We start from the raw sequence: 27,046 nt of genomic DNA on the forward strand, positions 1-27,046 counted from the left end.
TATTGCATGTATATGGGGCAAAATTTAAATGCAAAATCTACACCACAATGGATGTTTTTCCATTTATGTCATATGGTTTTTGAATGATTAAGAAGCAGACGTTCTCAATGAACTGATAGTTGTAAATTGCAAACAAACTCTTCTAGCTACAGTACATACAGTGGGGTATGGTAGGCCAGGCTCTAGAACCACAATGAGGAAGTGCATTCAGTGGTTATTGGCTAAGTAGAAACTAAAGCATAGCATACCTTCAGAGAAAGCATTTGGGCTATTGGCTCCCAATGCATGAGCCATGATCTGCATCGTAATGTTACTTGTGAGGAACATCCCTGGGATTTTAAAGTGATGCTCAAGATGAGCTAGCTACATAGTCTTTCTAGGCATTTAAAATGTAACCACCGCCAGTCAGGTCAACTATAGGATTTAGTCTATATTCAATACAGAACTAAAAGTAATAAATAACATGTTGGCCTGCAGCATGAAAACATGTCAGGGGATCGGTTGCCATGTGGAGAAGAAGCCTAAACACAGTAGACCTGGGTTCATTAAGTACTTGATACCTTTCAAATACTTTGAACGTTTGCTTTAGGCTGCCTGGAGTTTGAGTTTGCACTTTTGGGACTTTCCTATTGTTTGCATTGCAACAGGCAAGTTCAATCAAGCACAGATAAAAGTATTTGAAATTATTTCAAATAGTATTTAAACCCAGGTCAAAACAGTGGTCAGTGTATGTAAAGTATGACACTTTGCTCCAAAATAAAAGTAATTTATTCTTACAAACAACCAGATACAAGCCTTTTACCGAAACCTTACAATGAAACAGCAATTAACACATTTCCATTGCTCTTTCACATTCAAATCCAAGTTACTGTCAACTTATTTTTGTTTTTTTACCACACTGCTGGTTAATATAATAACAATTAAAACATAAAATAGTGATTCAAATTAAAAATGGAAAGAAAACAAGTCTTTGAAACAGACATTTTAAAAGACTAAGAACAGATTCTCCGTTTACATTCACATTCAACCTCAGGTGGCTTGCCAACAGAAAAACAAAGTGTACATTTTTTTATTGAAAAAAATTATAATAAAAAGACTTGAACAAAACAAGAAGTATATGACCCAAGATAGCATCATTCCGAAAGCGCTATTATTATTTCCTTTTTGTAATCCCTATACAGAACTGAACTACTTGTTAGACACATTTAGGTTACATTTACCACATGGTAAATAAAGAAATGGATAGTCTGGTTTAGGAAATAAAGTGATGGTGAAAATGACTGAGGGTTTAGGATTAATCAATTTTAGATCAATATAATGAAAGTAGAGAAAGACATGAGGGTCTTCTTTTCCTCTGGGGGAAAGCTTTAGAGGGTTGGTGGGGGGCTTGAGAGAGGGATGTGTGTGTGATACCTCCTATTTGTACTGATAGTTCATGTTTCCGTATCCCGTGGGGTAGGAGGTCTGCTGGGTCTGGGGAGAAGCAGCCGCCCCGTAGCCCTGGGAGGAGGCGTTCCCGTACATGCTGAAGCTTGATTGGTTGCCGTAGCCTACGGACCAATGAAACATCAATAAGAACAAGGCATTAAATAATCAACCAATCAGATGCTCTACTAACACTCTTTAAACCATTATTAAGACCACATTTGGATATCAAGTGACTAAAGACAGACCCAATATCAGAAATAATATCAGATAAAAATCTCTATATATTGGTATACACACACATACAGTGCCTTCAGAAAGTATTCCCACTCCTTGACCTTTTTCACATTTTGGTGTGTTACAGCCTGAATTTAAAATGGAATAAATGTGGATTTTTTTTGTCACTGGCCTACACACAATACCCCATAATGTCAAAGTGGAATTATGTTTTTAGAAATGTAAAAATTGGAAAAGCTGAAATGTCTTGAGCTAATAAGTATTCAACCCCTTTGTTATGACAAGGCTAAATACGTTCCAGTATTTAATGAGTTGCATGGACTCACTGTGTGCAATAATGGTGTTTAACATGATTTTTGAATGACTGCCTCATCTCTGTACCCCACACATCATCATTATTATTAGTATTATTATCATCATCATCATCAGTAAGAATACTTTCTGAAGGCACTGTTACATCGGGCAGTTACCAGTGTATGAATGCGTGTGAGTGTGTAGGGCCTCCTTTGGCCCCTTATATAGATTTCCACTCACCGTAACTGTACATTTGGCCCCCGGTGACAGAGCTGGGGTAGGCTGTACTGTACATAGAGTAGTCCACCTGTTGTTGCTGGGTCTGTTGGGCTTGAGCCTGAGCTGCAGTCAGCAGACTCTTCTTATCCCCTCCGTAGCCATAACTATAGGGGCTCTGCTGGTCCAGGGGAGGGGGCACCGACTGGTAGGCACCCAGGGAAGATGCACCGACCTGGGCGGTCATGGCGGCCGAGGTGGCGGAGGCGGTTATGGCCGGTGTGGTGTAGGATGATTCGGGGTAGAAGGTGCCGTAGCCGGTGGTGTTGCCGCTGGCGTCTGGCTCTGTGGAGGCGTCACCGGTGGAGGTGGTTGTAGAGGAAGCAGCCTCTGTTGCACCCATACTGTACAGATTGTCTGAGGGAGAGATGGACAATGAAGTTACGATAGTGTGATTGGTAAAGGAGGACATTTAGTATTGGTTGGAGGAACACTTAGCAAATGCTTTGAAGGGGATATCTTTTTGAGAAAAACTGAGAAATGTATAGTGATCGTCTCTGTATCTAAGCCAAACAACTTCAACTAGGAAGTAAAAATACTGTATATTTTCCTTTTAATTAGTCTTATTATGACAAATGCTCAACATTGTGTTGCAGCCCAGCCCCAGCATTCAAGTCAACATGATGGAGAGAGATGCTAGGGTTTAAATAAGAGAAGCAATGTGTAAGTGTTGAGACTCAACTTAGAGGCCAAGGAGGACAGAAAAGGTGATGCAAGGGGGGCACATGGCTATCTAATTCATGGATTTCTAGTGATTATACTTGAAGGAAGGAAGTACTTAAGGAATTCAAATGGGTACCAGTGACTCAATAGACTATAGTGGCTATAGAATAGATAAGGCTAAAGGGATAAGTTACCAAACACAAATTAACACACCTAATCTATCACTCATTAGTTCCCTTGACAACAGTGTGGAGAGAAAAAAACACTTACGATAACCAGAGCCAGCACTGCTTCCATAACGGTAGTTTGCTGTTAACAAGAAAAGAGAGATTTATTACCTTAACGCAAAGGAGCCCAAAAGAGTTGTACGATTTCCTAACAAGCTCTCTAGAACAGTCCGACTATAGGCTTATTGTCTAGTCATTAACTTATTTACTAAATAATTAAAATAAGCCATATTTGAATGATTTTCTGATAACCTCATCTCTGTGAGAACATGCTTTTAAAGGCCTTAAGTCCAGTCTAGATCCTGAGATAGACAGTCCAAGTGAAGTGTCCTACTTTGGTTGTAGCTGCTGCCAGTCGTAGGCTTTCCTCGACCCCTGCCTCGCCCGTGGCCCCGGTTGTTAGGCTCCGTGTCAGTTGGAATGCCTCGAATAGTGCCAAAGCCTGGGATATGCTGTTGAGGGAGGGTCAGAGGTCACTAAAGGGTTCCTACTCATGGTGTCTGTGTGGATTAATTAATGGCTATTCCTAGTCATGATTCTATAGTATTGTGAGGTGCATTACAGTGCGTGTACGAAAGATAAACTCAGCAAAAAAAGAAATGTCCCTTTTTCAGGACCCTGTCTTTCAAAGATATTTGGATTTTTACAAACTAACTTCACAGATCTTCATTGTAAAGGCTTTAAACACTGTTTCCCATGCTTGTTCAATGAACCATAAACAATTAATGAACATGCATCTGTGGAACGGTCGTTAAGACACTAACAGCTTACAGATGGCAATTAAGGTCACAGTTATGAAAACAAAGTTCACTAAAGAGGCCTTTCTACTGACTCTGAAAAACACCAAAAGAAAGATGTCCAGGGTCCCTGCTCATCTGCGTTAACGTGCCTTAGGCATGCTGCAAGGAGGCATGCGGACTGCAGATGTGGCCAGGGCAATAAATTGCAATGTCTGTACTGTGAGACGCCTAAGACAGCATGGAGAGCTGATCGTCCTCGCAGTGGCAGACCACGTGTAACACCTGCACAGGATCGGTACATCCGAACATCACACCTGCGGGGCAGGTACAGGATGGCAACAACAACTGCCCGAGTTATACCAGGAACGCACAATCCCTCCATCAGTGCTCAGACTGTCCGCAATAGGCTGAGAGAGGCTGGACTGAGGGCTTGTAGGCCTGTTGTAAGGCAGGTCCTCACCAGACCTCACCGGCAACAACGTCGCCTATGAGCACAAATCCACCGTCGCTGGACCAGACAGGACTGGCAAAAAGTGCTCTTCACTGACTAGTCGCGGTTTTGTCTCACCAGGGGTGCTGGTCGGATTCGTGTTTATCGTCGAAGGAATGAGGGTTACACCGAGGCCTATACTCAGGAGCAGGATCGATTTGGAGGTGGAGGGTCCGTCATGGTCTGGGGCCGTGTGTCACAGCATCATCGGACTGAGCTTGTTGTCATTGCAGGCAGACATCCTCCTCCCTCATGTGGTACCCTTCCTGCAGGCTCATCCTGACATGACCCTCCAGCATGACAATGCCACCAGCCATACTGCTCGTTCTGTGCGTGATTTCCTGCAAGACAGGAATGTCAGTGTTCTGCCATGGCCAGCGAAGAGCCCGGATCTCAATCCCATTGAGCACATCTGGGACCTGTTGGATATGAGGGTGAGGGCTAGGGCCATGCCCCACAGAAATGTCCGGGAACTTGCAGGTGCCTTGGTGGAAGAGTGGGGTAACATCTCACAACAAGAACTGGCAAATCTGGTGCAGTCCATGAGGAGGAGTTGCACTGCAGTACTTAACTTCAATAAGGTAAGGGGCAGCATTCGGAATTTTGGATGAAAAGCGTGCCCAAATTAAGCTGCCTGCTACTCAGGCCATGCATATAATTGGTAGATTTGGATAGAAAACACTAAAGTTTCCAAAACTGTTAAAATAATGTCTGTGTATAACAGAACTGATATGGCAGGCAAAAATCTGAGGAAAATCCACCCAGGAAGTACTATTATTTTGAAAGGCTGTTTTTCCATTGAAAGCCTATCCACCATACAAAGACTTAGGACCCAGTTCACGATCTCTTTGGCTTCTTCTACATGTGGCCAGTCTTTAGGCATTGTTTCAGGCTTTTACTCTGAAAAATGAGGGAGATACAGCACTTTCAATGAGTGGACAGTGGAAATTTCCAGACATGAGTCCACCGTGTGATCGGGAGCGCACCTTTCTCGTTTCTCCTTTTCTATTGACGAAGCTTTTGTCCGGTTGAAATATGATTAATTATTTATGACAAAAACAACCTGGAGGGTTGATTTTAAACATTGTTTGACATGTTTCTACAAACTTTTTGTACTTTTTTGACTTTTCGTCTGGATGTTGAGAGCGCGTTTTGTGCCTTTGAATTACTGAACTAAACGCACCAACAAAACGGAGGTTTTTGGACATAAAGAGGGACATTATCGAACAAAACAAACATTTGTGTAACATGGAGTCCTGGGAGTGCCACCAGATGAAGATCAAAGGTTAGTGATTCATTTAATCGCTATTTCTGACTTTTGTGAGTCCTCGCCTTGGCTGGAAAATGGCTGTATGGTTTCTTGTGGCTAGGCGCTGACCTAACATAATCGCATGGTGTGCTTTCGCCGTAAAGCCTTTTTGAAATCGGACACCGTAGTTGGATTAACAAGAAGTTTATCTTTAAAATGGTGTATAATACTTGTATGTTTGAGGAATTTTAATTATGGGATTTCTGTTGTTTGAATTTGGCGCCCTGCAATTTCACTGGCTGTTGTCGAGGTGGGACGCGAGCGTCCCAATGATACCAGAGGTTAATGCCGCTGGTGGTCACACCAGATACTGAATGTTACTTTTGATTTTGACCCCCCCCCCCCCCTTTGTTCAGGGACACATTCCATTTCTGTTAGTCACATGTCTGTGGAACTTGTTCAGTTTATATCTCAGTTGTTATGTTCATACAAATATTTACACGTTAAGTTTGCTGAAAATAAACACAGTTGACAGTGAGAGGACGTTTCTTTTTTTTGCTGAGTTTATATCATGTCTTACCATGGAAGTGTATGTGACTGGTTTCTTCTTCTTGGGGTCAGAGTGAGGGTTATAGTAGGGCCCCGCCCCCTCGGGGAAGAGTTTGTCCAAAGCAGCTAAGGCTGCGTAGGCTTTGGCCTCCTTCTTGTTGGAGCCTCGACCTTTGAACTTCTGTCCATCTACCTCCACCTGTGAGTGGCGGAGGTGGTAACAAAGAGACACATGCTGGTTACTGTGTTTCCACATCCTGCTCTGTCAACTACATCTGGGCCCATATTCATAAAGCGTCTCAGAGTGGTAGTGCTGATCTAGGATCGTAATGAATAAGATTCTACATAAACATGGGGGACCTGATCCTAGATCAGTACTTCTACTCTGAGATGCTTTGTTGATACGAGCTCTGACCTTACTGGTTATTCATCTACTCTAGTTTTCAAATCCTTGCGCAATGAATCAATAGAATTGTCCCAAGCATGCAAACCCCGCCCATCTGCTACTGACTGACCTCCATGACGAAGCACTTGTCATGGCTGCCCCCGGTCTCAGCAGAGAGCTCGTACTTCAGGCTGCGTCTCTTCTCGTTCAGCTCCATCACTGGGTTCTTCCCGTGCTTGGTGAGGATGGGACCGTTCTGATAGTATGGAAGACATAGCAGAACAGTCAAGTCCAATGAACATCAACAACAACTCTATTGCAACATAACTGCTTTATGAAAGTATACTGTGAGATTCTGGCATTTAAGCCCTTGTTCTACGTACCCAGAGTCAGAAACTCACGGATACCATTTTTATGTTGTTACATGCAGTAGGAAGGAAGTGGTAGTTTCATAAGCTAATGCTAACTATCGTTAGCGCAATGAATGGAAGTCTACAGGTACAGTAGCAATGCTTTGTGCTGCTTTATGAAAGTATATTAAGTCAACCATTTTAAAAAAGTCACAGGGAAAAGTCAGAAAACATAGGAGATATGAAGAGAGAATGACTACCTCGTCAGATGCCATGGACGCATCACTTGCTGTAGGTGTGGATGGTACGTTGGCTCCTCCCTCTTCGCCTGGTTCAATCTTCACATCCGCCCCAGTGGGCAGGCCCAACTTCTGCAGGACCTGAGACGGACAGGGAGAGAGAGGACTTGGTGGACGGCAGCCATTATAAACAGAGTCAATACAGACGACAACGCATTCAATGCAAAACCAGTGGATTACATTCTTCGAGAACAATGACATAACACTTTGATGACAGCAAGCGAGGGTTACAGAGAGAGGAGAAAGACTACTGTTTCTTTCAAAGAGAGTAACATTTGATTTCAGGGACCAACTTGTGTTGTACCAGTTAACCATCATCTTAAAGGGATAGTGTGAGATGTGTCTAGTTACCCAGAGTCGTGGATACCATTTTTGTCTCTACGTGCAGTATGAAGGAACGTGCAGGTAGTTTTGCACGCTAATGCTAACTAATGATAGCACAATGACTGGAAGTCTACTGGTACAGCTAGCATGTTTTCGCCTAGGCATACAATCCCTTACCTTGGCAGCTAGGTGGAGTTTGGCTGTGCGTTTGGACGGCCCTGAGGCCTCGTATGTATCGCCGTCCACGTCTACGGACATGGTGAACACTGGGAAGTGCACTGGACCGCTCTGACCCGTCAGACGGTACTGCAGACCAGGCTTGTGCTGGTTGAGACGCATCAGGGCGTTCATGGCCATAGGAGAGTCCCCGGGCTTCTCTTCTGTGGCTGGGGGAAGGGAGAGTGAAAGAGAGACAGGGAGCGATAGTGAGAAAGAGAGATGGGGGAGGGGGGAGAAAGAAAGGGAAAAAGAGAGAGAGAGCATATCAGAACAGGAACAAATGTAACCTCCTCAGAAAGAGCCTCAATGGTAGAATAGCTACGAAATATCCCATTCGAAGACCACTTCGGATACATACACGACTTTCTAGGAAATTTTGGATATTTCTGGAACTTCCTCTTCTTGCTGTCGTCTCCCCCTTTGTCCGCGGCATCATGAGGTCTCTTGGGAGGGTAGGTGGAACTGGCCAGGATCTGAGCTGGTAGGTACATGGAAAAGGGACAAGGTTCAGGAAAAGTTCAAAATCACAACACATCAAGACTACTACTAGACAGCTAATATGAAAGTCACATTTGAGAAGCATGGGACAGGCCAGGAAGATCGCCAAAAACTGAGGGGATACTAACAACCGTAGTTTCTGAGACCTGGCCCTATGGTTCTCCTTGGTTCCCTGGCAGGCAGGGAATCCATCCCCAGCACCTTGTACAGCTGTCCGAACGCAGACAACCTTAGGGCATGCTGACAGGGAAAAACAAACATAGAACACAGTCAATCACAAAAGGAAGCACATAGGAGAGAATAACACAATTGATATTCTACCTGGGGCGTGTTAAGGACGCAACATAACAGAAATTTCAGCGACAAAAATCTTTTGGGTAGAACAGATAATATCGTTTTTCAAGTAGAGTAGGGAATCATGTCAGATCCATTTGTTACAATTCTACCTGGAACGTTATAGGCATAAATATTTCACCTAACCGAATAAAACTGATGCCTGTTTTACCTGGGCACTCTGTGTAATGTCTTCACGTTGCTGAGTGTCCAGGTGGCTGATGGCGTCCACATTCTCCTTCTCGCAAGGGTCCTTGATACCCGGACCATCTTTGAACAACAGAAGAACATTTGAATTAGTTTAATTTAGTGGACGTCATTTCTACATTGTTCTGAGAGGTGTTCCGCAAGGCTATGCTCTAGGCCCTATATTTTCTCTATTTACCCGATACAGGTCTTTAGGGATAAAAGACTTACCGGCCATCAGGATTCCAGACGCCAAGCACTCTAGAACTCTGCGGAAAGACTCTCCTGCTCCCATTGGCCGATCGCAGGTTCCAATGGCCTTCTCACACAGCAGCTCTAAAGGCTAGACAGAACAGAGAGAGAACAGTAGTTAATGAATCTAGTTCAGACCTGGATCCCACCGCTTCCACCAAATGAAATAATATTTATTTACATATATTTCATAATTTATTGTATATGACATGTATATCATTATAGTCAATATTACATGTATTATATTAGTTTGACTTGACTCACCCATCCTCTGAGTGGAGCCCAGGTGGGGACACGGTTACACAGGTCTCTCATGATACGGATCACGATGGCGGCCGACTTCAGGTCGTTGACCTTAGCCTGAGAGAGACAAGCACGGGCCGAGCTAAGTCAAAGAGGGTGCGATATCCAACGACCTACCTACCTAGAGCACTGGCAAATAAAAAATAAAAAGGGGTGCAATATTCCAGTAGCCTCACGAGCCGCATGATCCCGCGAGCTTACATGAATGCGCGCTGCAGGCAGCTCACGAGGCTAATATTCCTGGACAGCACAAAGGAAAAGTGTGATACGAGTCGAATTCAACCAATTGTGTACGTACTGAGTCATCAGGAATATTGCACCCAGGGTAGCATAGGAAGGTTAGTGCAGTATCCCTCCAATATACCATTGGAGCCAAATAATTAGGAGGGAAAGGGGATACCTAGTCAGCTGCACAACTTAATGTATTCAACCAAAATGTGCATTTAACCCAATCCCTCTGAACGAGCGATGGTTACATAGTGTTTAGGGACCCTTAAAAACAACGTAGCTACAATATAATTTGTACTAGCAAATAACAGCAATATAGTTCCAAGGAAGACAGAATGAAATCATAGAAAACAATGAGGCATTGTGAGAGCATACAAACTCACAACTCATTATGGGATAAGGCAGAATAAAAGGCACATTTGAACACTTTATTTGACAAGTAAAGACAGGATGCAAACCTGGAACCACTTGGCGTGGCGGAGAGATGCCAAGGCAGTTAGGCATTTCTGCCTGTCCAGAACGTCCGCCGGCGCATCGCTGTCGACCGTTAGCTTTTCTATTGGTCGATGGGTGGGATAAGAAGACAAGGTACGGTTTGACCAAGGGGGGGGTTCTGTCTCGAGGCTCGGGGAGGAGGCAGCTTTTCCTAAGGCAGGACAAGGACTTCTACATCTGCATTGCTTGCTGTTTGGGGTTTTAGACTGGGTTTCTGTACAGCACTTTGTGACATCGGCTGGTGTAAAAAGGGCTTTATGAATAAATTTGATTGAAGGGGACTCCCCGCATTTATAGAGAATGGATTTACCCACCCACCCTGTAGCACAAAACCCTATGCTAGGTCTAAGTGATGAGAGTGTACTCTAGCCATCAGATTCACAGTGGGTACCAGAGCATAATATTTCTCAATATAAGGTTTTGCTGGGGGGGATTTCTTAGTCTTAATCAATCCTAGTCTTAGTACCCCTTCCCTCCGCCCCAGTGGTTTGGGTCATACTGCTCTGCCCCTTTCCGAGACAGAATGAGATGCCAGTTGGTCAAAGGTCCAGCGTCCCTAAAAACTGACACACTAGAAGGCTTAGTAAGAGAGAATCAATCAGGTTTGGAATTACTGTACAAGGCAGTTGGAATCAGAATGCATCTGTGGTCGGCTCAGTACTGCAGCAAAACTGATGACTGCTTGGCTTCAGCTTGGCTTCCCCCAGCAACCAAATCTGGCCTTGATCCAAGACAAGGCCATTTTCTTGGAGGACGTAGCTACTAAAGCTGATTAAACTCAAAATGCCCTTTTCCTGACTTAATTAGATCACATTCATCCCTTTTGCCTCGCTCTCACATACACCTCCATGCATTACTCACTCACACACACATATTGCTCTCTCTCACATACACTTTCCCTTCCATATCCTTTGCTTGTGACTGGTTGTGTTCCCATTCAACCAGGCAGGTCAAAGGAAGGGTCCAAAAACATTACCTGTCATGCCGATCAGTTTTGCTGCAATACGAGCCTCACGTTACACTGTTCTGCATTAAAAACACATGCAATCAAATCTATATCCGCGCATTGGCTGGCATTCTCAGAAAAGCCTTCATTTCTTAACTTGAACAATACAATTAACTGTAAATTAAGTCGTACATTACTGTTATTAAAATCATCAAAAACATTATTACACAATGCATTATTAACGACTAAAAGAGGCATTGTAGCGATGAAGATTGTCGCCGTTTTGTTACATAATTACAGCGAATAGAAGAACTCTGAGCTCCAGTGAAGAACCAATCAGATTGTTTGTTCACTGTCATCGGTTCTAAAGTAGCCACTGTGCAGGTTCCACTAACCTCTATATTGACTGATCAGGTATTTAAATGGTGTCTCAGTGTATGGATCAGTAGGGAGCTGCACAGTAACATGCTTTAAGTGAATAGTAACACACAGATTATCAGCTGTTGCTGTAGCTGATCTGAAGTTGCCTGCTGTTAAGTGCAGTCCAGGGCTGCCTACATTCAGCAAAGCACAATGTTGTGGAACATTGCAGATAGAAGTATCACACATAATATCTATTGGTGCACATATCACAAATAGATCTCTACATCATATTTCTATCCGAGACGTCCCACAACGCTGTGCCCTGAACACAGCCGTGGTACTGTTGGGTAGTCCCAGCCTCCTGGCCTGGTTTGAGGCTGGTCCCTGGGAGGGGGGGTCATACCTCCAGGTGGTCCTTCCAGGGGGGTGGTAGCTCCGGCACCCTCTGGCTCAGCCTCCATGCGGATCATGGGGGAGGTCAGGTGAATGGTTAGGGTCAGGACGGGCTCCTTGATGCTCTTGATCACAATCTCCGCCTCCTCTGGGATCTGGGTGACCTCGTACTTGTCCTCTGTGACGAGCTTTAGTAGAGTTGGAATGATGGGAAAATAAATCAGTTAGGATTTTGGCTTACAGAAGGGTTGGCTTGGCTTACAGTACAGAAAGAGAGAGAGACAATATTAGCATAGAGGGGGCACCTTTCACAACCAAAAATACCTTTTTAAATATAGGTCCTATTGCAACTCTCTCGGTCACTCTCATACTCTCACTTCAAAACGACCAAAGAGAGAGAGCGTTAACATCATCGAAGGATATCGGTCTCCATTGGGAAAGAGGTCTTCTGAGCACAATGGGACTTCCTGGTTGAGTAAAGGTTAAATGAAATAGATACACTACCTCAATCTGGGTGGAGAGGTTCTCAGCCACCTTCTTGAGCAGGGTGACGGTGGGTTTCTCAGTGCAGAGCAGCACCAGCTCCAGGTCCATGTCTCCCTTCAGCAGCAGGCCCTTGGCCACCAGGCCCACCCTCATCACCCCACGCAGGATACGCTCTGGAGGGGGAGCCACCTCACTGGGACAGGGGAGGGAGTACCAAGGAAATGCTTATTCAGAGACAAATGCAATAAGTAAATCTACAAGATATGAAGAACCACACATATCCAAGATTAGATGTACTGTTATCCTTCACTTTTCTTTCTCTCTAAAAATGCATCTTGCCTTCCTATGTTGAAGTATTCATTACATTTTAGACTTTTAGCAGATGCTCTTATCCAGAATGACTTACAGGAGCAAATAGGGTTACGTGCCTTGCTCAAGAGGACCAACAGATTTTTCACCTAGTCGGCTTGGGGATTCGAACTAGCGACCTTTTGGTTACTGACGAAACGCTCTTAACCACTAGGCTACCTGCAGCCTAAGAGTCACAGAGGTGAAATGACTATGCACAGATAATAAACAGCAAGTAGCAGCAGTGAACAAAAGGCAGGGAGGGGGGTAGAAGCTGTTGAGGAGCCTTTTGGTCCTAGACTTGGTGCTCCGGTACCGCTTGCCGTGCGGTAGCAGAGAGAACAGTCTATGACTTGGGTGACTGGAGTCTGACAATTTTACGGGCTTTCCTCTGACACCACCTGGTATAGGTCCTGCAGTACCAGGGTCTTTGATCAGTCTTTCTTACCTCTCCTCTGCCCCCTCCACAGGTACAGGCGCCACCCCGACTCCGGCCTCCACATCCAGCAGGTCAGAGACGGTCTTGAGGGCACACTCCACGTGGGAGATGACTGTCTGCACCGCCTCCAGCTCCTCAGACGATGGGTACACTGCCGCGTGCTTCGCCATCATGTGTCGGTCGTCGCTCACGAAGATACGCATGGGAGGCGTGCGCACCGGAGGGGCCTGGAAGAGAGAAGGTAAGATGGAAAAGGGTAAGTGAGATGTGGGTCGTGTTCAGTTGGGCACACAGTAGGAAAACGATTTGTAAGGGAAAACTGAAATCTATGTTCTTATTGTAATAAATCAACCGTGCGTCTTGCCTTTTTGAATGCCCAGCTATCTATAGGCAGATGTTCGTTCCACAACACAAAATTCTAAAACAGGCTAGTTTTGTCTCCTCTAGTCTCTCCTTATATTGGCTGTTAGATGTGAAGTAGACTTATTTTACTTTAATGCTTTTGGGTAAAGTTTGTTAACTTAAATTTCTTTTAAAATGTTATGGTATTAAAACAGCTATTGTATTTTCATGGCGGTCTTCATCCATAATTGTCGGTTACATGATTATACAGTTACCATGCCAGCCCTAAGCACTGCTTTAACTTGTTCCAATGGAATAGGATGTGTGTGAATGATCTGGAAAACCAGTATGACTAGTAAGTACAAATAGACTGAGGGGAAAAACTGCGACTGGAAAATTATAGTTACTGTATCATCTACAACTTCTGCATTTACATGCCTCTTAGCAAGAAGGGAAATAAAATATTTTATTAATGGCCATCATGTTGGAAACAAATCATAGGACCATTTGTCCAACATATCAAAGTAGGTGCAATTGGCTTCTCGTGTTGGCCTATAAACAGTATGCATAGCAGAGGAGGCTTGTGAGGGGAGGACGGCTCATAGTAATGGCTAGAACAGAGTGAATGGAATGGTATTAAACACATCACAGTTTCCAAGGGCTTGATACCATCCCATCCACTCCATTCTAGCCATTATAATGAGCCATCCTCCCCTCTCCAGCCTTCTGTGCTGTACAGGTGAAACAAATTGTTCTTCAAGTAGAATTCAACACAACACCTAGGGATAATTCTGATTCTCCAAACCTTGTGTTCTTTCGGAGGTGACAGGCATGAGCCAGCGCTACATTCACACACACAGGGAATTTGTATTGACATGAAGGGAAACGGTCGAGGTGGAAGTTTGAACCTCAGTTTGGAGTCGGTTCTCCTCCATCTCCTGTATGGCGGCGATGTACTCATCGTACTGCCTCAGCTCCTCCTCGTAACAGAGACAGTCATACCAGTAGCGCAGCTCCTCATATCTGGGAGGGGAGAGAGACACAAAGTAGTTAGAATAGAAACCAATTACAGTACTAAGTTCACCTCTGTAGATTCAACATCGACCAATTTTGGCAGAGATTAGTGCAACCTTTGGAGCGAATTGAAATGCCTTGTGTGTAGAAATACTACATTGTAGTTGTCATAATGTAACATTATTATAACCAGTCAATGTGTGAAATAAGAGTAAAGGCATGGATGAGAGAAGGCACTGCTCTTCAGTCAAAGTGTTCCTTGCATTTCCCCCCACTAATGGTTAAAGTAAAATTCCACCCAACAACTCTTAGTCCATTGTTGATATAGTCCCAAAATATTTTGCATGCCAGAAATAGTTTTCCAGACATAACTTTCAAAATACATAAATACAGCCAGTATGATGCATTTTGCACCATATAATGCAAATCCATCATACCGGCTATATTTTTGTATTTTGAAAGTTATATGTCTGGAAAACTCTATATTTCTGACATGCAAAACATTTTGGGACTATATCAACAATGGATTAATGAAACAAATACCCAAATATAGTTTTAGGTGTAGTTTTCCTTTAAGGTTAGGATTGGGGATGTGGATCCTAGATCTATACCTCATTGAAACTTCACCCTGGAGCGATACAGTACCTGTCAAAGTCGTGTGGTAGCAGGCGATGGCCTCGCTGTATCAGGCTGTCCCAGTACAGGAGCTCTTCATAGGCCTGCCGTTCGTCCCAGACTGCATCTGGCACTGGCTCTGCTGCCATAGCCATGAGCTTGTCTTTTTACTGCCACCTGTGTGACACCTGCTGTAGCCATAGAAACAGAAACACTGAAAATCACTCTCTCTACAATGCACCACCTCATGATAAACACATGGTAAAGAAAACTATATACCGTTTGTATAAAAACATTTGGTGAAACTGCAGTTAGTGTGACGTACGGCAGGCTTGTACATCACGTGACATCCCTGAGGTAACTACCTAGCTAACATTCGTAAACATACCGGGGAGTTGTACAACGACGTGCAGGTAAACTATGCTAACTAACTGTTTGTTTACCACCAAATGTGTAAGCAGCTGTCCATACCGCTTTTGATAATTTGGGTTTAAAACAAAATTAAACACGCTGCAAACCAATAATTATTGGGCTAACAGAATTTATTTTCAACCTGCGGTGCCGACGCCATTGTTATGGCAAGATAGCTAGAATGATACTACCAGATCAGAGACCGTACCAGATGCTGTAGTTAGCAAGGTAAGCTAATACTTTTTTGACGCTTAATTCAGCACATAACTGCAATTAAATACATCGCTAGCAGAATGTCTGTATTAATTTACAAACACTAAAGTAACAACCTTTTCTAGATCGTTAAAAACACTCACCTGAGAAAGGAGGAGGCACGGTAATGTCGCGCTATTTGGGGGCGTGGAGCTGCGCGGTGTCGCGCAATAATGACGTCTTTTAGCAACACCTTGCTGGTTCCTTCTTCTGTGGGACAATGGCGGACTACAACCACAAAAGGTGTATTGCCGCCACCCACTGGACGGGTTGAAAAACCAAAACAAGGTAAAAATAAAATCCATATGTGATAGGGAAACTAACTTAATACACCTAAATAAAAATAGTACATTGACCAAAACAAAACTCCTACTTCTTCCTTCTTTCAAATCTCCATATCTCCCTTCTCACGCTCTAGGGCCTGAAAGGGTGGTATGGCTTGTGACAATATTTCAATGTAACTCATCCACTGTGAAGTCTTCCAGTTCCAGGAACCGCTCTGCCACATCCACAATGATACCTATTTTCCTATACCTTCTCTCCACCTTGGCAGGGCCATTAATCACCATAGCTATGAAGGCCACCTTCTTAACCTTTAAATGCCAGGTCCTGCTGGTGAAAGGCAACCCCTGCAGCCTCCAGTGAAGGCCTAACTACCACCATCAACTCTTCAGGAGCACCTTTCAAACCCTCAACCCTTTTAACAGCTGCTGCATATGAAATACTCTGGACATCCCTGGATTTGGCCACCTCATTCTCTTTCACCCTTGTAGGGCAATCGAAAAATGTAGCTTCATGGTTCCCACCACAATTGCAACATGTCACATTTTCCTTACTTTTAAAACACATGATATGATATTTTCCACAACTTGGACATCTCGGTTTCTCCCTTCTGCAAACGCTTGAAACATGACCAAAAGCTTTACAATGGTCACACTCCATTGGTCTTGTGATAAATGCTGTGACTCTGTAGTTTATATACCCCAACTGCACTTGAGTAGGGAGAGACTCCATATCAACAAATAAAAGAACAGATAAACTCTTCACTTTTTCACCATTCACACGATTCATCCGACATTCATCAATCACTCCAGGAATATTTTTAATCTCTTCAAAATCGACTTCTCACGATATGCCAGATATAACCCCCTTGAGGGGTGCCCTGTTCCCGAAGAGACACACACGACACTTCAAACTTATCAAATCGGGTGAGACGCAACGCACGTTCCTTCTGATCCGCAGAAGCACAACAAATCTAAACAAGCCCGCCTCTCGTGATCCTCACAGCCTTCACTTTACCCAGCACTCTCTCCACCAGTTTGGATATCTCAAATAACACCTGGCTGCCACCTACTATAGGCCTAGATATGGCCTAGATATGGCCTAGATATGGCCTAGATATGGCCTACAGTAGGTGGCAGCCAGGTGTTATTTGAGATATCCAAACTGGTGGAGATACATTTGAAGTCGGAGGTTTACGTACACCATAGCCAAATACATTTAAACTCAGTTTTTCAAAATTCCTGACATTTAGTCCGAGTAAAAATTCCCTATCTTAGGTCAGTTAGGATCACCACTTTATTATATGAATGTGAAATGTCAGAATAAAGTAAAGAGAATGATTTATTTATTTTATCACATTCACAGTAGGTCAGAAGTTTACATACACTCAATTAGTATTTGGTAGCATTGCCTTTAAATTGTTTAACTTGAGTCAAACGTTTCAGGTAGCCTTCCACAAGCTTCCCACAATAAGTTTGGTGAATTTTGCCCCATTCCTCCTGACAGAGCTGGTGTAACTGAGTCAGGTTTGTAGGCCTCCTTGCTCAGACACACTTTTTTAGTTTTGCCCACAAATTTTGGTGTTCTTCGGCTTGCAAGCCTCCCCCTTTTTCCTCCAAACATAACGATGGTGATTATGGCCAAACTGTTCTATTTTTGTTTCATCAGACCAGAGGACATTTCTCCAAAACGATCTTTGTCCCCATGTGCAGTTGCAAACCGTAGTCTGGCTTTTTTATGGCGGTTTTGGAGCAGTGGCTTCTTCCTTGCTGAGCGGCCTTTCAGGTTATGTCGATATAGGACTATTTTTACTGTGGATATAGATACTTTTGTACCTGTTTCCTCCAGCATCTTCACAAGGTCCTTTGCTGTTGTTCTGAGATTGATTTGCACTTTTCGCACCAACGTACGTTCATTTCTAGGAGAGAGAACGCGTCTCCTTCCTGAGCGGTATGACGGCTGCGTGGTCCCATGGTGTTTATACTTGCGTACTATTGTTTGTACAGATGAACGTGGTACCTTCAGGCATTTGGAAATTGCTCCCAAAGACGAACCAGACTTGTGGAGGTCTACAATTTTTTTCTGAGGTCTTGGCTGATTTCATATGATTGTCCCATGATGTCAAGCAAAGAGGCGTGAAAGTAGGCCTTGAAATACATCCACAGGTACACCTCCAATTGACTCAAATGATGTCAATTAGCCTATCTAAAGCTTCTAAAGCCATGACATCATTTTCTGGAATTTTCCAAGCTGTTTAAAGGCACAGTCAACTTAGTGTATGTAAACTTCTGACCCACTGGAATTGTGATACAGTGAATTATAAGTGAAATAATCTGTCTGTAAACAATTGTTGGAAAAATGTCTTGTGTCATGCACAAAGTAGATGTCCTAACCGACTTGCCAAAACGATAGTTTGTTAACAAGACATTTGTGGAGTGATTGAAAAACTAGTTTTAATAACTCCAACCTTTTTGGGAAAAAATAAATAAATAAAAATCTATGAAATGAAATGTATGCATTCACTACTGTAAGTCGCTCTGGATAAGAGCGTCTGCTAAATGACTAAAATGTAAAAATGTAAATGTAAACTTGCGACTTCAACTGTACATATGTGGCTACCACAATTTTATTTAGTGTTGCTTGGAGTCAAAAATGTTATAGGAAAGAACTATGAGTGTTATTTATTGACTGCCATGGTCGATATAATTTGCTATTTAATTTACTTACTCTAAGCCAGCATTCCTTTCTTGCTCTTGTCCCATGGGAATCACATTTCGAGCATAGTTTCCAGCATCTTATCATTTGAATGAAAAAAATACCAAGTCAGACAGAATATATGAATTGTAGACAAGACTAGAGACTATAGAGGAAGGATTGTAATGGGCCCTGAGAAATAAATAAATCAAGCGTTGGACTTAGAACTGAACAGGGATGTTTTATGAGGTGTTATGATGACCCTCAGTCCTGGTTTGCTGGGTTGGCTTGTGTTGTTGCATGTGTTTTGGGAATTTGGTGTTTTGCTGACTTTGGCCTTTCTCCAAATGTATGATTTAAAAGCTCTGTCAAATGTACAGTTATGTGAGAGGAAAGTTTTCAGAGAAATACTTAGGCGGTAAGCAGGCTGCAGCATTAATCTTCAGTTTCCTATCGAAGAATATTCACTTGAGCATAATAGTCACTGTTTACTAGAATGGGCCCAGTTACACCATTTGATTTCTTTGCATTGTGTGTTTTCCCACCATATATTCAGGATACTGTACACCCTTTGAACATACTGTATTATTGTAATACTGTATTTAATACCTTGGCAGAGAGGAGAAAAAAAAGGACAACAACGGTATCTAATTCAGTCAAAACATTCTTCTTTATTTCATCACATTCAATTGCTTTACATTCCATAACTTCTTTACACGTCCCCAGAGAATTGAGGAAAAGCAATAAATATTTATAACTTGTACAATATTTGACATGAAGTAGCATTTTTATACATCAGAAGCTCAGGAAAAATCATAGTTCTCCCTTTACTTAACAAGCGATCTTAATCTTAGCATAACATTTACATAGCATACAACTCCGTTTTTTTGGAATCGTTCTGGAATCGTTAGACATCGGTGATGTTAAAATGTAATTGTTAAACCTTAACCAACAGACTCCAGAATAATCAAACATAACGTTCCACAAATGAGATCCAATCAGTTGAATGAATTGTGATATTTTTCTGCGTTACATTCTATTCATGAAGATATGTAGCTAGGCTTTGACCTTCTGATCTCTCAGATGAACCTCTGTGCTGATATAGCTGCACATTTTCATACGCTTCAAGCCTTTGACCTACTCACTATGCAAGTGTGTTTCTCAACTCTCCATCTGTGGGGTATTGTGTTTCTCAACTCTCCATCTGTTGGATAATGTGTTTCCCAACCCTCGGTCCTTTCGATAATGTGTTTCCCAACTCTCCATCAGTGGGATAATGCAGACTGACTGGTCCAATAGACCGTACTCGGACACCGGGTATGTCCGTACTCAATTCCTAGTTTTAATTTAAGAGATATCCAAAGGAGGATGATCTTAGCTTGCCAGTCACTGTGATGAAGAAGATTGAGAGATACTGCCATGGCTGAAGAACATGTAATCCTCATTTTTCAGAGCATCGCATCCTTCACTATACGTGACAACAGAAATGCCCTCTTTTTCTGTCGGTGGCCACCACAAAGTACCAAGGACCACGCTCGCTGCATGATGAGTAACTTTGCCTGAGACCTAAAGAGTTGCTTTGGCTCCCTGGTCAATACTAGGCTTTAGCTTAGCAGGCTAATGCAGTCTTCTTCTGGCACTCGCTCGAACACCGTCAGTCACACAGTCATATCCTGTTGACCTTATTCTTCTCCAAGCTTTTACTCTGAAAGGGGTTCCACTCCCAGCGTAGCAGCACACTCCCCTTCACATCGGCCTGGTGCTTGGTTATGATATCATATCCTGTTAACGGGATTGTTCTCCGAGCTCTTGGTCTGAAACGAGTTCCCCTCCCAGCGTCGGAGCACACTCCCTTTCAAATCGGCCTGGCGCTTGGTGATGAGGTAGATCTTGCGGAGGACGGCCCGACGCAGCAGGATATAGACCCAGGGGTCCAGGATCTGGTTCCAGGAAGCCAACCTCACGCCCATCAAATTCAACGTCTCGTAGGTGGCCATGTCAGCTTTATCAATGGAGCCCCTATAGGAGCGCATCACTGACATGAGCCCGAAGATCTGGGGCATAATAGAAGAGATATAATTGTTCATTGTTATACTTTGATCCAGCAGCATCATGCAACCTATTTTTTTGATGGGGCATTGACAGCCTAATTCCATTTTTTTTTAATAATCTTGTGTATTTTCAGTGTACAAATGGATCAAACTGAAGGGGCCTGTGGCCAGTCTTTGTTGTTGGGTGACTTTTTTCTAAATGTGTAGCGGGTGTAGGGAATAGGCATGGTGTGGTGGATGGAATCAGTAGCATCAGCGTCTACACTTGTTCATGACCTATTCCCACTTGTCCCACTCACCAGCAGAGGGCTCCAGCAGATACAGGACGTGACCATGATGCCCACCAGCTGCACTACCATCTCTATATCGTGGCTCTTGGCCACTGAGCGGTGGCTGTGGGACGATGAGTAGCCTGAGGGCCTCCGTCTCAGCCTGGCCAGAACCAGGGTCAGCCCGCTGATGGTGTTACACACCAGGGCCACCCCCAGCGACGTCAGGCCCAGCCCGGAGAAGAGCGTAACGAAGGCTACGTCCGCTTCCTGGGTGTCGTTAGCTAAGACCTTGATGAAGGAGAAGACAGACATTTAGTCGTTGTTGTATATAACGCTGTACTTTAACTCTGTACTTTATCCTGTGTTATTTCTATGAAGCTTTTTGTGCCTCCATTCACTTTAATGGTGGTAGGCAGATTTATTAAACGTCACATTGTTTAAATAACTGCCATAGAACTTTGAGAATGTTCAACCTAAAGCATTAGGGGAGCTCAGTATCTGGCTGCCAGGGCTGGGGTCTATTCAAATGTAATTAAATCAATAAATAATACATAAAAACGTTTTTCCATTTCTTAAATTTTTTTATTAAAATCACTTTCTGAACTGACAGCTGTGAATTCGAATTCACCCCAGCCCTGCTGGCTACTGACCTTGATAAAACACCAGCTGTTGGGGTGCTGGTAGGTGTATGACCCCAGCTGGAAACAGGGCAGCAGGGCCACGCAGAGGGCCACCAGCCAGATCCCAGAGAGGGACAGCTTGGTACGGGTGGTGGTAACTAAGGAGGAGTGGAGCAGTGGCTGCGTAACACCCAGACAGCGCTCGGCGGCCATCGCACAGCCCAGGAAGAGCGGACACAGGCCGAAGAACACCATAGATCCACCTAGGAACTGGCACATGGGGTCGGTCGAGCCGTTTGAGGAAGCGGCTGCCGCCTCAGGGAACACCCCTCCGGAGTGGTAAAGCCGGAGGACCAGCACTCCCGGGATGATGTGCCCAAAAACATCTGTCAGTACCAGGGAGCTGGCAAAGAGGAGGAAGGTGGCTTTGGAGCGTCGGCGCTGGTGGGAGTAGGCGTTGGCCAGGATGAACAAGGCCACGATGTTGGAGATGACGCCCAGGGTCATTGAGAGAGCGGCTGCGATCGGGCCTCCGGATATAGGTTTGTCCAAGGTGAGGTTCCCCAGGTGAGCCAGACTCTCCATTTCCACCTATACAATATGCAATATACAATACAACTTTATGTCCAATCACAATCTGAACTGTGTCTTTTTGCTGTCTAATGTTATCCAACCCACCGGACATCACACATACACACACACAGAAGTGAAACCAGCCTCCCTCCATTAGCTAGTTCTGGCCCCCTGGACTTTAACCAGTGACCTTCCGGTTACTGTTCCACTTCTCTAATATCTGGCCTACCTACCATCTCCATGTCCCACTGGCTGAGGTTGGAGAGGGGGTCGAGGGCCCCCGGGGGCCCGGAGAAGTTGTTGTGATTCATGGCTAGCATCACTGGGCTTTGAAGGTCAGGAACCCCATCACTGAGAGAGGCTGTGAAGACAAGGAGAGAGACAATATGATTATAGTGGTATTTCAGGCTTCAATGACCTGTAAGTAACATGGGGGAATGGGGTCATCGTATAGGTAGCAATATAAATGGAAAACACACACAGTCAATACTAGAATTCAGACTCTCAAGTTTCAGCAACACAACATGTCTTCTTCCCTATCTAGCTATCTACTAGCTATAAAATATCACGAGGATGAGTAACTCATGAATGACAACACAGTTCTCTATACTATTTAACCCACATAGATATAGAATATGCTTTAAAGCCCCTTTAAACTTAAACTTGACAAAAATAGCTATTTGCACCTCAGAGAATATCTGTACCTTAGAGACTGTTTGCATTAACTCTCCACACATCCAACCCTTACACAAGCACAAACACAGAAGCACACATAAACACACACACACACACACACACACACACACACACACACACACACACACACACACACACACACACACCTCAACACTGCTGTTCTATTATATACCATTTATTCAACTGCGCAACCAAGACACTATCCACTTTATATTTGTAACACAGTCATACTTGACATAACACATTCATTATCTATACTGTATATTCTATTGTGTACATATCAGTTTTCAATGCATACTACCTTCCTCTAATTACTCATTATTTTGTATTTACTTTTGATTTTTATTGATATTGTACTGCAATGTTGAGCATCTATCACGCAAGCATTTCACTTAAACTTTTATACCTGCTGTAAACTGTGTACATGACGAATAATGATTACAATTTATTTTAAATGTTTATTTGAGGTAATAGCACCTAACCCCTAACCACAGCTATAGGATCAGCTCATTCTATCCCAATTCCCAAACATAACTATTAAGGAACCATTAAACAATATCTGAGCCTGTATCAGCGGTTCGGGACAGCTTCCACCTAATCCCACAAAACAGCTGCTCTATTCACACTAAGGTTGTACAATTGATATACAACGCATTTGACACAATAGTTGTGATACAACTGATATTTGCGTGATACAACTGAGAGGTTGTCTGCACACAAATATAGACACAACCATTCTGCATTGTCTCCACACACTGGTGTAATGACTTTTCTGCTGAAAAACTCTCTGTTGTATCATACAATCTGTTGTACATTAGTCATACGCCACTGATGGGTTAGAACTAAGGGCAAGTTATAACAGTTCCCTGTTGACAAGCACATAACTATTGAGACACATTCCATGAGCAGCTTCAATCCCTCAGGCTCTATTCTAGACCAGGGAGGCAGCAGGCAACACACGTTCTCGCTCTCTCTCTTGACAAAATGGTTTCCTCACATTAACACTTGTCTTTGGGAAGCATGGAAACATGGACATTACATTGAGGTGATGGTTATTTTTAAACCGCCTCAAATGGTCTGTGTTCGTTGGTTTAAAAGTAGACTTTCAAGCAATAAATCTTAAGCAAAAACGCATTTCTGATAACTCTACACACATGTTTGTGTTTCAACAGTGTCTATATTGTATTGATGTGGCAGACAGTACAGAGGCTATGTTTCTAATACAGATTTGTCTGTTTTATTCAGTGGTCTAATGTCATTAATAGAGGTGATATATGCTGCCAAGCTTATTCTACCCAACTCAATTAATAACTAGGCTATTCTACCCAACTCAATTAATAACTAGGCTATTCTATTCTACTCAATTAATGACTATGCTATTCTACCCAACTAAATTAATAACTAGGCTATTCTACCCAACTCAATTAATAACTATGCTATTCTACCCAACTCAATTAATAACTAGGCTATTATATTCTACTCAATTAATAACTATGCTATTCTACCCAACTCAATTAATAACTAGGCTATTCTACCCAACTCAATTAATAAATAGGCTATTCTACCCAACTCAATTAATAAATAGGCTATTCTACCCAACTCAATTAATAAATAGGCTATTCTACCCAACTCAATTAATAAATAGGCTATTCTATTCTACTCAATTCTATTCTATTGTTTTCTGTTCTATTATAGTAAAAAAAAAAAATAATCCAACAGGTGGTGCATTCAATATAAATGCATATATGTGTCATGAATAGACCTACATACTCACTAAACTTGAGGAAAACAGTTCTCCCGGCACAGCTCACCCTTACTGTAAATGAAACTAAAATAGGTTTAGTATCAAGTCACTGAGGATGAATCAGAAAACATCCAAAGACATTTTCTGGATTGACCTGTCACTGTCATCCTAATCACCCTACTAAATGACAAATGATTACCTTATCGAGTCAACCTGTAATTATTATTGAGGTCAAGGTGTGTTTAGCTATTTTAAATATGCACTACCATGCCTTACATACCACTGACATGTCTTTGTGGCTCTGAAACATTCTTAACATAATTTCTTTGAGGAGGGTTATTTTTTTCCAAAGCTGTCCATTTGGTTACCCTTTATTAATACTGTTGCCATACACAAAAAGCCATCATAATTATGATAAGAAAATATTTAATGAATAATCATTACCATTACAGATTGGGCTGAATAATTCCAGTCAATTGTGATGTCCACCCTGTTAACGGAATTGTCCGCGGTGTTATTCAAAATCCAGATTCCAGAAAGATATACAGGTATCTATCTATATAATCCAAAGAAACCGTTGAAAACGAAACACATTCACCGAAGTCTTCCTAAATCGACTGGGGCAGAATAAAAGTACTCTAAAAGAAGAATCATTGTTCCATGATATCTCTTCGGCAGGATGATGACACTGAGTTAATATTCCCCATTGTTCTCGGAAAACAAATGTTCAACAACTTCCCAACAGAATTGCCTTCATCGCTTTTAATTCCGTTTATTGGAGTTTCATGATCAGGAGAGTGAGCGCGTGGAATATTCCAATGCTGCGGATAGGCTGTACCGGAGCTTCTCTGACTCGTGCTTCTCAATAGCGTTTTATATAGCGCGGTGTCCTAAAGGATAGGTAGCCCATGGGCGGCCCCGTGAGTCAATTTTAAGTCATATTATTTTCAGACATAGAAGAACACTTTTTCATGTCATTTGTCCATGTTTACATGTACGTTTTACGGTCACTGTTATACTAGGCTACTGTAGCCAATGTGAGTCACATTACTTTTTAATATCAGTCTGTATATACATGGTTCAGGAAATAATAACTCAAATAGCATTACAATAACCAGCTGCCAAACATCTATAGTTTAAAACAGATACCTAAATATTTGTTTGTTTTTAAATAGCCATTATTGATTAATTTGATCATTATTGCTCAGTAAAAATTACATGAACATATGGTCTATAGCCCATCATTATAAGAGGTGTGTCATTGTCGTGTGTGTAGGTGGCAGGGAAGTCAGGCGCAGGAGAAACCAACTTGGTGGAACTGGAGTAGTTTAATTATATTAAAACAAACTCCAAGAAACCAACGTACATTAAAGATAAACATGGGTAAGCTAACCCGTCGCACACCTATACAAAATACACGAACACATAACCACAACAATCTCCGACAAGGACATGAGGGGAAAGAGAGGGTTAAATACACAACATGTAATTAATGGGATTGGAACCAGGTGTGTAGGAAGACAAGACAAAACCAATGGAAAATGAAAAATGGATCAATGATGGCTAGAAGACCGGTGACGTCGACCCGCCGAGCACCACCCGAACAAGGAGGGGCATCGACTTCGGCAGAGCCGATGTGCGGCTCCAGCAGCGCGTCGACACCGGCCTCGGGGACGACCCAGAGGACGAGGTGCAGGGTGATCCGGATGAAGATGATGGAACTCTCGCAGCAGGGAAGGATCCACCACCTCCACCGGAACCCAGCATCTCTCCTCCGGACCGTACCCCTCCTAGTCCACGAGGTACTGAAGGTCCCGACGTCTCGCCCGACGTCTCGATTCCAGGATGGATCGAACAGAGTACGCCGGGGCCCCCTCAATGTCCAGAGGGGGCGGAGGAACCTCCCGCACCTCAGCCTCCTGGAGCGGGCCAGCCACCACCGGCCTGAGGAGAGACACGTGGAACGAGGGGTTAATGCGGTAATGGGGGGGAAGCTTTAACCTGTAACATACCTCGTTCACTCTCCTCAGGACTTTAAACAGTCCCACAAACCGCGGACCCAGCTTCCGGCAGGGCAGGCGGAGGGGCAGGTTTCGGGTTGAGAGCCAGACCCTGTCCCCCGGTGCAAACACCGGGGCCTCACTGCGGTGACAGTCTGCACCAACTTGGTGGATGTGAGCAGTGTCCCAGGTTTCCTCCGCGCGCCGGAACCAGTCGTCCACCGCAGGAGCCTCGGTCTGACTCTGATGCAAAGGGGCCAGAACCGGCTGATACCCCAACACACACTGAAAAGGAGAAAGGTTAGTGGAGGAGTGGCGGAGCGAGTTCTGGGCCATCTCTGCCCAGGGCACGAACGCCGACCACTCCCCCGGCCGGTCCTGGCAATAAGACCTCAGAAACCTACCCACATCCTGGTTAACTCTCTCCACCTGCCTGTTACTCTCAGGGTGAAAACCCAAGGTAAGGCTGACCGAGACCCCCAG

At 43.5% G+C, this 27,046-nt stretch overlaps 2 protein-coding genes across 5 annotated transcripts; both read right to left on the reverse strand.

Moving 5' to 3' along the window:
- Positions 1-750: 750 nt before the first annotated feature.
- Positions 751-15,987, reverse strand: LOC106564530 (interleukin enhancer-binding factor 3). Of its 4 annotated transcripts, none has more exons than XM_014130658.2 (20): positions 15,736-15,987; positions 14,999-15,159; positions 14,248-14,362; positions 13,007-13,224; positions 12,229-12,403; positions 11,735-11,912; positions 9,986-10,083; positions 9,261-9,356; positions 8,976-9,087; positions 8,731-8,828; positions 8,354-8,465; positions 8,086-8,205; positions 7,686-7,894; positions 7,146-7,265; positions 6,666-6,791; positions 6,182-6,349; positions 3,457-3,574; positions 3,166-3,204; positions 2,197-2,589; positions 751-1,550 (listed from the first exon to the last, which is right to left on the reverse strand). In XM_014130658.2, exons 2-20 carry the CDS (start codon positions 15,121-15,123, stop codon positions 1,417-1,419), a joined length of 2,754 nt encoding a protein of 917 aa, XP_013986133.1. In that variant the 5' UTR covers positions 15,124-15,159; positions 15,736-15,987; the 3' UTR covers positions 751-1,416. The 4 variants fall into 4 exon arrangements, with proteins under 4 accessions (XP_013986133.1, XP_013986132.1, XP_013986130.1 ...); XM_014130657.2 differs by having other exon boundaries at positions 8,372-8,465; positions 9,986-10,173; XM_014130655.2 differs by having other exon boundaries at positions 9,986-10,173.
- Positions 15,988-19,258: 3,271 nt separating this feature from the next.
- Positions 19,259-25,430, reverse strand: LOC106611398 (prostaglandin E2 receptor EP1 subtype). Its single transcript, XM_014211569.2, has 5 exons — positions 25,008-25,430; positions 22,357-22,484; positions 21,581-22,141; positions 20,958-21,218; positions 19,259-20,661 (listed from the first exon to the last, which is right to left on the reverse strand). Exons 2-5 carry the CDS (start codon positions 22,441-22,443, stop codon positions 20,383-20,385), a joined length of 1,188 nt encoding a protein of 395 aa, XP_014067044.1. The 5' UTR covers positions 22,444-22,484; positions 25,008-25,430; the 3' UTR covers positions 19,259-20,382.
- Between the last annotated feature and the right edge of the window lie 1,616 nt (positions 25,431-27,046).

The sequence above is a fragment of the Salmo salar genome, chromosome ssa12 (assembly GCF_905237065.1).
Source record: "Salmo salar chromosome ssa12, Ssal_v3.1, whole genome shotgun sequence".
NCBI classification, from domain to species: Eukaryota; Metazoa; Chordata; class Actinopteri; order Salmoniformes; family Salmonidae; genus Salmo; species Salmo salar.

What these genes read in the sequence shown, in the direction of transcription:
- LOC106564530 (XM_014130655.2), bottom strand. Translation starts at nt 15,123, where the DNA reads ATGGCTATGGCAGCAGAGCCAGTGCCAGATGCAGTCTGGGACGAACGG. An exon ending in AGAACCGACTCCAAACTGAG is followed by an intron (nt 13,225 to 14,247) that starts GTTCAAACTTCC and finishes TCTCTCTTCCAG; the next exon opens with GCCCCTCCGGTGCGCACGCC. An exon ending in GTGGAGGGGGCAGAGGAGAG is followed by an intron (nt 12,404 to 13,006) that starts GTAAGAAAGACT and finishes CCCCTGTCCCAG; the next exon opens with TGAGGTGGCTCCCCCTCCAG.
- LOC106611398 (XM_014211569.2), bottom strand. Translation starts at nt 22,443, where the DNA reads ATGCTAGCCATGAATCACAACAACTTCTCCGGGCCCCCGGGGGCCCTC. An exon ending in GCCAGTGGGACATGGAGATG is followed by an intron (nt 22,142 to 22,356) that starts GTAGGTAGGCCA and finishes CATATTGTATAG; the next exon opens with GTGGAAATGGAGAGTCTGGC. An exon ending in ACAGCTGGTGTTTTATCAAG is followed by an intron (nt 21,219 to 21,580) that starts GTCAGTAGCCAG and finishes TCCTTCATCAAG; the next exon opens with GTCTTAGCTAACGACACCCA.